Source organism: Buteo buteo, chromosome 3 (assembly GCF_964188355.1).
Source record: "Buteo buteo chromosome 3, bButBut1.hap1.1, whole genome shotgun sequence".
NCBI lineage: Eukaryota > Metazoa > Chordata > Aves > Accipitriformes > Accipitridae > Buteo > Buteo buteo.
The window spans coordinates 72974398-72987235 of NC_134173.1; the positions used below are offsets into that span (position 1 = coordinate 72974398).

Below are 12838 nucleotides of genomic sequence, written 5' to 3' on the forward strand. Positions count from 1 at the left end.
CTTTTTTCAAGGCTAATGCTAGCAGGACTCAAGTGACAACCCAAAGAGAAACCGTTCTGATAGACTACAACACAACTGGCAGCCTTAGGTCACAAAAGGCCCCAAGGACTGAATCCATGTTGACACAGGATTAAAAATTGTTCATTCTTTTATGAGGCCAAAACCCATATTAGCTAACTGATAACATCTACCACGAACTGGTCTCCTGTGATTAGGAAGTATATATTTCAATGGGAGTGCTACCAAATATTCCTTTTAGAAGCTGTTTATTAAGGCCTAAGTTCTTTTGTGAATTTCTTGATACTGCTCCTCACAACCACTGAGATACACCAAAACCAGTTCATACTCTACCAGGATGGAGCCTGTAGTTGGTGTGGAGGCTCCCAACCATGTTGTCTTAAATCTGTGCCAGCAGAACTGAAAGAGCTGATCAAAGCAGCAATATATGTGTAGGTACTAGGTAACTACTACAAATTTAACCCAGAGGAACCAAATAATGTAAAGCAGAAGCTCAGATGAAAATAAAGTGAAAAAACAGGTTACTCACTCAGTTTTCTGAACAACAGGGAAGCTTCCAAGTCGTACATAAGCACTCTGAATTCCATTTTCTTTCATTCCAAAAATCTGTTTCACACTGAACGAATCCATCAGGTCAAATCCTGTCCGTAATGGAAGTGTAAATATGAGACATTGATCAGGCAGTCGGACATGTCTTAAACTGTACTTAGGTAGTTATCTTAGCCCACAAACACAGCACTGCAGAGATAATTTTGTTCTTGTTGGGGAAAGCCCGAAAAAAATTCTGAAGTGGTGTAATCTGCTTAGTCCTAAAACTCAAAACCAAGCATGAATTCAAACTGTAACAGGTGTTGGAGAGATTAGAAGAGAGTTCTCCAGAAATCAATAGTTACTGCTTGCATTGCCACAACACCCTAAAAATGCTGTATAATTGATTAATCCCTATGTAGAAAAATGCGCAGCTTCAGACTGAAACACTTATTTATAGAATCATAGAACCACAGAATCATAGAATCACAGAATGGTTTGGCTTGGAAGGGACCTTCAAAGATCACCTAGTCCAACCCCCTTGCCATGGGCAGGGACATCTTTCACTAGATCAGGTTGCTCAGAGCTCTGTCCAACCTGACCTTGAACACTCCCAGTGATGGGGCATCCACAACTTCTCTAGGCAACCTGTTCCAATGTCTCACCACCCTCAATTGTAAAAATTTTTTCCCTTATCTCCAATCTAAATCTACTCTCAGTTTAAAACTGTTGCCCCTTGTCCTGTCACTACAGGCCCTGGTAAAAAGTCTCTCTCCATCTTTCTTATAAGCTCCCTTTTATATATTGGAAGGCCATGATAAGGTCTCCCTGGAACCTTCTCTCCTCCAGGCTGAAGATCTGCAACTCTCTCAGCCTTTCTTCATAGCAGAGGTGTTCCAGCCCTCTGATCATGGTTGTGGCCCTCCTCTGGATCCAGTCTAATAGGTCCATGTCTTTTTATTGACAAATGCTAGTCCAAGACACTTCACTACATACACTTTTCATATCATTTTAATACAACTTAGTCTTAGTCCAATCAACTCATCATTATCATGAGCTATCAATCTTGACTGCAGACATTTGTGTAAAGCTTCTGACTGTTCTGACAAGGTTCAATCATAAACCACACACACAGGTCCATGCAGCTCCAGCATCAATATGGTCCCAGCCACAAAAAAACCCTGCTTTTGTGCCATGAAGTCCCAGCTGCTAAACCCTGCCAGGGACAGTGGGTTTACAACTGTGCTATTCTCCTCAGTGCATCCAGTTCCTGGAGGAGCAGTACTGTATGGATGCAACCATCCTGCTTTTAGCTCCAAACTGGCTCCACAGGATGCATATCCAAACTAATAGCTACTCCCAGAACCAAACACACAGTGGAGTTAGAGGCAAAGACACTGCAAAAGGCAGGTTGTGAGTGACTGAGCAAAGAATCTGTGTTTTTCTTTTATTTGGGCTATTACAACCTCTTCTACCCCTCACACATGCACAATTACACATATTAACTCCTGCATATGTAATTGCAGCGCACAAACTTGGTGATATTAGAATAGCTTATTTTGATAAATTGACTTTAAACTATGGCAGTGCTTTTAACTTCGTTCAGTTAGTGAGCTCCTAAAACTTTTCTAGGATAGATAAACATTTTTGTGTGGTGAACTGAGGCCCTCAGATTCTTGGGTTTCTTAGTTGCCCTCATGAACCTTTCAGGCTGAAAGCCACTGCAGAGCTTGAAAACAGCTGCAACAGGAAAAGGCACCCACTTAATGATATTCTTCAAATTTATATGAAAAAATAGGTGCAAAAAACCTGTCTGGGCAAGTCCCAAGGCAAATCAAGATGTGACAGCAGACAGCAAATAAAACATAAAGCTTCCATCATGGAGCTTTTTCTGAAGAAATAGCTTTTTCTGAGGAAATATAATCTTAATTGTTAGCAAAGACAGAAATGGTTGCCTGGTGCCAAGTTGAGGCCTTTTGTATTACAGTAACTTTCCTGGCTGTCAACAGCTTTTCCCACCTGTCCACTCTATTTTCAGCTATTACTGGACATTCAGGAGGGCATACGAGGCAGTTAAGATGCTCCAGGGCCTCATGGTTCCACCTCGTAATCACCTCTGCAACAACTCCAGTGATAGACCCTTCTGACACACTGTAATCAGCCATGATTGCAGCTATAAATCACAGCAAATAGACCCTACCAGAACATGAGAGCTCCCTCCTGGCTATCACATAAAAAACAGTGTGACCTGTCTATATGACCTCCCATAGCTCATTTCACCATGCAGTACATATCCCTCATCTACAGCAACCACAGAAATGTGAGGAAGGCAGTTGAGCGTTGCTGGTAAGAAGAGACCATGCTGACTGGGACGGGAAATTGTTAACCATTCACAGGAGCTGAGCTGGAGGTGGTGAAGGCTGAAATGCTGCCCAAGTCATGTCATAATGCAAAGTCACCAGAGTCCTCAAGCTGTGCAGTATTGCTCGTCTCATGGAGCTTGTAAAGCTCCATTGCTCAAAATACACAAGTGCAAGGTACAGTGACAAGAACTTCTTGCTAAGTTTTCCCATCATTAGCTCAGACCCAAACTTGCTCTCATTTTTCTCTGACAACTCAAGCTAATGCTCCCATCATAAGCAACTGTGAAGGTGTGCACACCAGCATGCTTTTCCAATGTAAACAAGTTAAGAGATTTAATCAACCTCCTGGTTTGGTGTTTTTTGCTGAGATTGCTAACAATATGCAGTTTAGAAAGCCTAAGTAACACTATGAAGCATACGCAAGGTTATTAAAACTATTTTGCAAGCAGAACTTGCTGTAATAAAAGTCATGCTCACAACTTAGACTATCTCATTTGCATTCACAATTAGATAAAGCGCACAGGTAAATCATAACAGGATTTTTCTTACTCAGGCTATGGATCGGCAAATTGCAAATTTCTTGATATATTTCTCATTAAAGAATGAATGAGGGTTGTTCTCTGAAAAATGTCATGTAGGTTCATGGGAAAGTTAAGCCCTAGATGTGTCAGAGTCCACACTCAAAACCAGCAAATGGTTTTATTTTAATCACACTATTAATTTGGTTTGTGTCAAATTCAGATATTGCCTCCGCTTTCCTTAGAGGGAGCTATGAAACAAACTAATTCATGTTCACAGAGCACTTCATGTAGGGTTCATCTGGCTAAATGTCAGCTCTCTAGACAGGGTAATAACAGAGACTCTCTCTCAGTTAGGCACAGAGAGTCAAATACAGGCGCTTCTAGGGAAAGATTAATCTCATACTAAAACAGATGCCAAAAGTGCATGTTTCTCTCCATTAACATAGAGAGAGCTTAGGATGCTCGGGTTGCATGCTAAATCTTGCCTAGTAAAGGTCTATAGCTGGTGAGATAACCTCCACTCTTAGATACTCCATTGCCAACCAAAATCCATGGAGGTAATGGACGCTTTGGCTGCTGAAGGATTTCAGTAGCATTACAGAAGATGTAGCATTGGCCTATACACTAAACGGTGAAGAACTCTGCCGAGGGTGAGATGCAGCTCACCTAAATTTAGCTGTCTGAAAAAAAGACATCTGATATATGCAGGTTGCCTTGGTTCCCTTGGGGGTCAGCAGAGAAATACAGGAGTCTCTAAGAAGACAACTCATCACATCTGTGTTGGACCTATCTAAAGACAGGCTGAATCACTATTTGGCAGTGCCTACCTCCTACCCTTCAGCAGAAACAGTAATTTTCAGACTGCTGAAGTTGGGTGAGATATATTCTGCTCATAGCGAATGCTATCTGTTTTGTGCGGCGAATGAAGCAAAAGTAAAGAGGGAAAAATGTTAACTAATCACACATAACTTGTATTTACGTTGTCTCATTTGCCATGAGGATTGAATAAAGGTTGCAGATTTTTAAATTCAGGCTAGCAATATCCTAAGTTTGCTATCCTGACCGTTCACTGTAAGAGTCTCCTTAAACAGATACCTTTCCATTTCTAAGTGGGAGAAGAAACAAGCAAACCCAAAATACTGTCATTTGAGCTGAGAAGTTAGTCAAGGCAGATTGCCCAGGTGGGACTGGAAAGAAGACACCTAGGGAAACTTCCAAATGAATTTGTGCTTTAAAGTAACCTCTAAGATTATTTCAGCTGAAGGACAAGAAAATATATATAGTTTTTGTTGTTGTTGTTGTTCTTGTTATTATTTTGTTTAATTCATGTGCCTGGAAGCACTTTGGATTGAGTATGATCCCCTGTTGACACTAGGACTGGAACTGGGATTGTGAGGGAGGCAGCATGATGCTTTTAATTTAGTCTTGAACCACAATGTTAATGTAAAAAATAGGCGATGCTGTAATCATTTCTCTAACACTTGAACAGTGTTTTTCACCTGGCAGTGTCTGGCTGCTAACAGTGCAGTGGAAACAGCTCACTTCTTAGATCTTTGCTCAAACATCTTGCTGGCCATTTAGTCTGTTTTACAGCATTTCTGGGCTGGAGTGACAGCAGAAATACGGGCTGCCCATTGGTTTTTCCACCACCAAGGAGGGACCACGTTGTCAGTGCCATAGGGAAAATGAAATCCTACACATAGCTTCCCAGTCCTCTCCCCAAGTGCAATGGGAAAGAACATACCTGCCCAAATTAGCAAGGACAAAGCTACTGTCACCTATTGCACCACACTCAAGCATGGGATGAAAGGGTGGGACTTCCCTGTTCTCAGTTGCTTTGATTTAGAAGGTGGGTTTTTTGTGTACCAGGGCAGGTGTGGTTTCCCAATTGGCTTTAATCAGTAATGCCATAAATACGGCAATTAATAAGATGAATAATGCTCTTTGATCATAAGCCTTCTACTTCATTATAGCTTGTAAAACAATATGGGGCCACTGAAACCCTCTAACATGATTACATCTCCTGAAAAGAAGCACACCCTAGTCCATTAACATTAAAATTAAAATGGTCACCTGAAAGAGAAGCTCAGATTCCTAACAGCATATTTGGCTTGAAAAGCAATTTCTTATGCACTGCTCTACTGATCAAATTGGCCAAATGTCTCTTTACTTGCGAGTAATAACTCCCTTACAAGAAGCAGACCATTTTTCCAGCATCAGAAAACACACTCAGATCTGCCTGTTACAGGGAGAAGATGGACAAAACTTGGCACTGGACAATTTCTACATTGTCTAACTGTAACATGCAACCAGATTCTCTTTTACAGGAAAGATGTTCACATTGTACCCAACCACCCCATCAAGCATGGCCAAAGGATGATCAAATAGCTCTGTACTTGTCCAGTGGTCCTCCAACATTTGTTTCAAGATAATTATTTCAAGATCAGACTAAAGGGGCCATGGTTGGTTGCCCTGAGTATGAGCTGGATTTTTGCCTGGCTCCATTAAGGATCTAATATGGACAGCATGGTGGCAGCTACTGTGCATGTTGAGATTTTCCTGGCTGTCCTGTGTTCAGGGGCAAAAATCCCCCCAAATTAAAACCAAAAAAGCACCCAAACCCAGAAAACCAGAGCAACAAAGGGAAGTTTTAATAACCAGAAAACACAGCAGTGTGCCCATTTGGAAAGCCTTCTCCAAAGTAGGACAGAGTCATTAACTTTTTCTTTAGTCTGAAGAAACCTGAGAAAAGTGTCCTGCTTTGCATTCCCAAGGAGCCCAGGGTAACACTCACAGGGGGAACCACCGGGCTACTTCTAATTGTGAAAGTTTCTGGTGAGACAACAGCCTGGAGGAGAATGTGGAAAGCAGGTGAGAGAGGAATCAGGAAAGGCACTGGACATCAGAGCCTCAGGTGATGTGTCTGGAATATATTTATTATAGAAGATTTCCAGCCACAAGCAGTAATATAAAACAAAGCAGCTTTTGCAGGAAATGCTCCATACTCTGGCCTTGCTTAAACTCTCGGCTGAATTATCAGCCTTGTCAACATATTGATGGAGTATCACCAATATCCAAGGTCAGGGAGGTTGTCATCAGCTACCGGTTCTCTGAGATTTCTGAAAATAGCAATCTGTATTGCCTGTGATAAAACAGCATATGTTACTTTTACTAGACAGAGGTCAATGGCAATAAACTTTATGGTAGACTAGAGGAGTGTATAAATTCCTAGGAAGAACAGTATGACTTGGGAGTCTTTCAGGAAATATAAGATCTTATCAATTTTCTTGCCTAACATTTCTGCAGACTTGAAAGTTAAGCTTTCATGGATTGCCTGTGCTCACAAGGAAGTGCCTGCATGCTCACTAGATCCTGAGCATCCCTTTCAATTCTTCCAGTATGGCCTGCAAGGCTATTACTACTATAAAGAGCCCTCACTTTTGTTACCTGTGATAATTACTTTCTGTGCTAGTACATATTTTAAGAATAACAGAAAAAAACCACTATCATGCCATATTCTAAAGTTAAATAGTGCATTTAACCAGCTACATCTGGCAATTAGTTACTTGAAGTCAGAGTATAGGAGGGGTATTTTTCTTCTCCTGTATCTAAACCTTTGGCATCCTTATCTTCCACAATGCTCTAGGCTGAAACCAGCTATTTCTGGACAGCCAAGATGTGTCTCAGTTCAGGGCTGGGATAGAATTAAGTGTCCAAACCCTGAAGGGGAGACCTACTAATTTATTCAATAGGTGTTACTGTTATTGTTATAGCATCCATCATCTGCTACAGCATTTTTGCTGTTCCTGACATTCCTTCCTCCACAGGAAAGGAAATCCTGGCAAGAGCTGACAGAGCATCAGATATTAGGAATATTTTTAAGAGCTCACTGAAGTCTCCATCTCCATAGCTCTTCCACCGTGTTAAAATTACCTACATCCATATATCACTGCCCCAACCATAGTTCCACTTGGCAACAAGAAGTAGTGTTTAGGAAGGGGTGAGGTGCACACTGCTGCTATCATCCTTCAATGTCCTAGTCTTTCTGGCATGTTGGCAGGAGGCAGTCAGAAAGCCCTTTTCTTCTTTCTTGATGACCAGCTACTTGGGTTGGTGAGATGTTTATGATGACAACACTGGGGTCAATGTCAAAGCAGCCAGACACTATATCTTCACATTGTCTCAGCATCCTTTTGGGGCACATAGGTGTCATTTGTTTGCTTGTGGTAATCTAGACAACAGGTAAGGTCGGACTCCTGCAGCTCATATACTGTTTAGACCTGTCTCGTTGCAAATGATTGTAAAAAGGGGTTTGAAAGAAAGTCTTTTGCTGGACTAATCCTTTTTTAACTCTCACTGGCTGTCCAAAGAAGTGATTTCCAAAGACTTACAATGGATGAGAATTCTGTCTTCTTGCACTGTTTTATTCCCCTCTAGTTCACCTCTCCAGCAAAGACAGAAAAAGCAGCAGCTTATTTTTGCATGGATAATTCACCCAACATGTAGCACTCACAGCTCAACAGTTTGATTCAGCATCATCAGCCAGCAGTGGTTATCTGACTTATTCCCAAAGCATTAGGGACTGCACCTCTGGAGGAACAAACCAGAGAGATTTAACGGCTGCCCACAAGCCCTGCATGAAGTAGTGTGGTGAGTAAAGGGGTTGCACAAGTCATTAAAAAAATTAATTTGCTATATTTTACAAGCAGCTTGCAAGGGAATTTTGGAACTATAAAATTTTCCAAAGCCTATAGATTAAAGGGCCTCAAGAGTGTTTTAAAGAGGTTCTTGCTATTAACCAATTGCCCTTTTTTTCCACAGATGTTACGGTTGGGATTTAAGCAGCACTTCATGCTGGTCTGACTTCCCTCTCACCAGATCCACCAGACTTCAGTAAGGACAGCAGCTAAGAGCTTAAGCTAATAATGAGGCTTTGTTGAAGCACACAGAACAGCTCTTACACCAGCATGAAGAAGGTATCTTCCAGCAAGCCTACTACCTTGCTGGAAGGGAGGTACTCCATAAAGTGGCTTAGAGGACCCTTTAGATGGTCTCAATTTTATAACAATAATAAAACTGATTTACTCCCAGTACATGATGCCACCACTCAGGCTGTTGGTGTACTGATCCCGGTTTGCTTCCTCTGCATCACGACACTTGGAAGACAGAATTTCTACTTTTTCTTGGTGCCTGCAAAGCAGCACCACAAGTCTCATGCAGATCACAGAAAGAGCTTGATCTCAGCTCGAGCACGAATCCACATTTGGGATTATCAGAAGCAGGAGCATTGCTTGAGGTATATCACAAACTTATACCTCATAAAGAAGCAAGCATCGTGAGGCAGTGATGCAGGTGAGGAGGCGGTCATTGGGTTGAACTACAGGCCACTCTGTTCCAGAAACATCAGCCTAAAACTTCAGTCAAAAACAGAGGGGACAGATACAGCACTTGGTACCCTTACACAGGAAAGGTAACACTTCAGGAAAGATAGAAGGGATATAAAACCAGTAAGAAAATCAGTTCAAAGAGACAGTATGAAAGAAAGAGAGAGAGAGGTCAAAACCGCAAGCAAATAAATGACTACACAGTTATAGCCATCCCACCTGGTGGAAAGGGCTGTTGTAATCTAACTCCCAGCCTGTTGTAAAAACAGGAAATAAATACATGTCCACAGTGGCTGCCTCTGAGGCAGCAGCTTTCAACACCTGATCTCATGTTAATAACACACCACTTTATTTGATGCATTGTTCTGTTTATCTACATCAGTCTACTCTTACCCATTTGCCTGTCAGTTTTTGGACAGTTGCAAGTGGCATATTGAACGACACTGAAAGCTGTTTTTGACACTGAAATCTTTGCCTCATTACTGAAGGCTTTTCTGTGTTGAAGTCATTCTCCATTTTCTCAGTGATGGACATTTGGCTTAGTGCCATGGGCCCTCTTTCAGCTCCTTTCCTGCTCCAGTGATTTACAAGATTAAACAGAGGTTCATTATTCCTTTGATGTCCTTGTATGCCAGATAGGCTTGCACCAGCTGAACTTACCAGGACTATCTGTATTAGGTTCTGATTTTAATTAGTTCCTCTATTTTGAAGTTCTCTTTTGAGTTCCTTGGGCCCTAAGGTGCTCTGTGTTCCTCTGGAAAGCCGTAAAATGGCATAACTGCAAACTCATCACTTGGGATAGCAGTGGGGAGGGGAGGACTCACTCTACACCTCTTTGAATAAAGGTTTTGCTGGTAGCACCCAAGAAGACTCTATGCATATAGCTGAGAAAAATGACAGCGGGTAACTGTTTGTGAGAGCAGAGTGGCAGGACTGATGAAGTCAAGATAACTAGCAACAGTGCTTACTGCTTGCTCGTACAAGAGACTAGGATTATTTTTAAGGTGAGAAAAGGTATTTGAGGAATAACACCTTACTAAGACATAACCTGCTAGATTGTCCTTGTAATGCTACTATCTGCGCTATAGGAAAAACCCCATCGAGGTGTTATTCACAAAAATAAAAATATTCCCATTAATTTTAGGTGCTATGAGCAAGGCCTGATACGAAAGCAGGTAGGGACTGCTCTCTAAGAGACTGTGGTGGTTGCTTTATGCCAAATGATCAGTGTAGAACAGATTAGACCTTCAGGTGCACCAAAACCTGGCCACAGATGTCATCAGGGACCATTCACATCAGACAGACTGATTTAACTCCAAGTGTTAGGAGGAGTTTATTGAAACTGTGTATGTGCCTTCTCCCCTTCATGTGTGCGCAATGGCCAAAAAGCTTGCACTGGTGAAGAATCTATGGCATGGTTTTTCCAGGCCCCTCTTTTGCAGCAATCTCTTTCTGAAGTAGAATGAATCTGAAATATTTGGACAAAGAAATATCTGGAAGTACCTCATGGTTAGCCAATCTATCAGTCTTTTATAGCCAAAGGACTGGCTGCTTCTTGGTCTATGAATAGTCAAAAATTGAATTTATTTCTTTTTCATCAACCTCAAATGCACTGGAATAAGAAAAAATCCTGGCTTGTTTAACTTCTGGGAGAAAGCAAATACTACTAGTTTAAAAAAATAAAAGCCTTCAGGGATAGATTTTTTTTTTTTTATATATATATGCAGGTAGATCTGAATACTTCGTGTGCACATTCCTGTGCATGGTTAACCCTTGTTAAGTCTTTTATGTGAATGCAGAAGTCAGAATTTGTCACTGCTGGAATTCAGACCAAGGAAGTCTTTCATAGGGACCACTCAGCTGTTACCAGTTTTCTTCCTGCAGGAGCAGACTCTAAAGTAATTTCACCATTTGTTCTCCATGTTTCATGCTGTCATTGAGCCAGCTCAGCCAGGCGACCTGCTCCAACACAGATCTGATGCCTAGCGCTGCTCAGGTCATTCGCACTGCCAGAAGTCCACTGAGATCCAGGATGTTGGGTAATAGCTACATCTCTGACCATACTAGGAAAAAGATTAATTTAAAAGATAGGCTTTTAATTCAAGGAATGCCTCAACCCAGCTCTGTTGGTGACAGCGTGTTTATGTGTACTCTGCAGGATGCTTCAGTGTTTCCAGGCTCCTAATCCAGATGCACATGTTGGTGGCACCCTACCCCCTGTTGGGGTGACTGTACACTTCCATTTCCCAATCCTTTAGTTTCTGTAGAAAGGAAATTCCCTGGTAAATAAGCCCAAAAGAAACCACCACAGGTCCCCGTGCTGGATAACTGGGGGATCTGGACACCGGGCATGCCACACTGCACATGTAATGCACAGATTAGAGCAAGCCCATAGGACTGCAGTGGCAACAATTAGAAGTCACGTATGACTGCTTGACCTGGTTTTCTTGGGAGTTACTGGGTATTAAAATGTCCTTGAACGCAGATGAATCATTTGGCAACCTCTGAAAAACTTCAAAGATCTTTTAAGCGCAATGATCTAGGCTATAAAGTTGAGATTAGCTATTGCACAGTACATAGACTCCTAGAAAGCAAAGCTAAAAGGGACTCGTAAGGTCACCTGCACTGCAGGTCCCACCCGCCAGCCCAGAGGACAAATCCACCCCACAGCACAAGTCCAGCCATTTTCTCCAGCTCACAGGAGACTGAAATGACTCCTGGGACTCCAGGTACAGGTCAGCTGCTATCTTCCCTATTTACTTCTCATGAATATACAGCAACTATAGCCAGATGTATGTGTCTAAGGAACCCCGTTTCAAATTCAGCTCTCCAGATCCTTAGAGAACGGAGAACATCATTAGCACTGAAGTCAGTGCTAATTACTCTTTATGAAATTTTTTATGGGGGACTTCCTAGGGCAAGCAGGGGCGGGGAGGAGGAAATAAGAAGCCCTTCGCCCTATCCCCATTATCATTGCCTTGTGACGGGGCACTGAAAAAACGTGACAGCAAAGTGGCTGTGCCATGGCACAGCAAAGCTTCGTTCTTCTGCCCCATCTCCCATCAACGTTATAGCTGCATCCAGTCCTGCCTACACAGGTTTAACACTGAGGATGGAAAGAAGAGTAGCTGGTGTCCACACGAATAGCCATCTTCACACCATCACTGCGTATGTGCAGTGTCTGTGCATCTACTGTCTGAAGACAGTGATCCGTTACAAATCTCTGCAGCTATTTATGGATTTTCCACTTGCCTCTCAGGGGCTTCCCAAGGAGACTGTGAGAGGGACAATACAGACTGCCAAGTGCAAAGGGAGGGCAAAATGCCCATCACACAGGCACCACAAAAACACTTTTGTCCCCGGGAGGACATCGGTCTAATGTGCTCGTTCTGCAGGTTCAACAGCCTGGACACTCCAATTTCCTCCTGCTACCACGTGTCTTAGTGGGCAAATATAAATAGTCCTAGCGATATTGTAATTAGCTAGTGAGTCACCGGCATCTCTGGAATGCGAACGCTGTGCTGCAAACCGCAGGACACTGGAGACATGCTGACAGTTAAACCCGGCCACTGCAGTCTATAATTGTAGGGTACTAGTTTTACAACCAGTGCCTCTATCGTAAAATGCCCAAACATCCTTTATAGAGCTACAGAAAAACACAGAGGTCATAAATACACTGGCATTTTGCTCATTTGCGCTTGGAGGTTTCTGAGATGGGGAAGAGAGTTAGAGGCTGAGGTCAATCTGTGGTACAACCCATAATGCAATTTCTGCTGTTCTTCATACACACAGTCTTTTCGACTACTTAGGAGTTAGAGTCAGGGCTTTTATGTTCCCTCCTTGCCCCATTAACACGATCCAGTGTGGCTTGTATGGGATGCATAATGTGATATAGTGGTTGGAAGTATCCCTCCCCCAGTTTAACTTCTCTTAGCACTTATGGAAATCATTGCAGGTCTTCCTTTACTGCTGTGGCAGGTTCCCTCTGAAAACAGCCGTCAGTATCTGCTGAGAAGTATTATCT

General features: G+C 42.4%; 1 protein-coding gene across 1 annotated transcript in view; it reads right to left on the reverse strand.

Moving 5' to 3' along the window:
- COL22A1 (collagen type XXII alpha 1 chain) overlaps positions 1-12838 on the reverse strand; it is a 233160-nt gene that overhangs the window by 145856 nt on the left and 74466 nt on the right. Inside the window, exon 5 of the mRNA XM_075024010.1 lies at positions 548-659. Within this exon, the coding sequence (XP_074880111.1) occupies positions 548-659 (112 nt within the window). The remainder of the gene's footprint in view (positions 1-547; positions 660-12838) is intronic.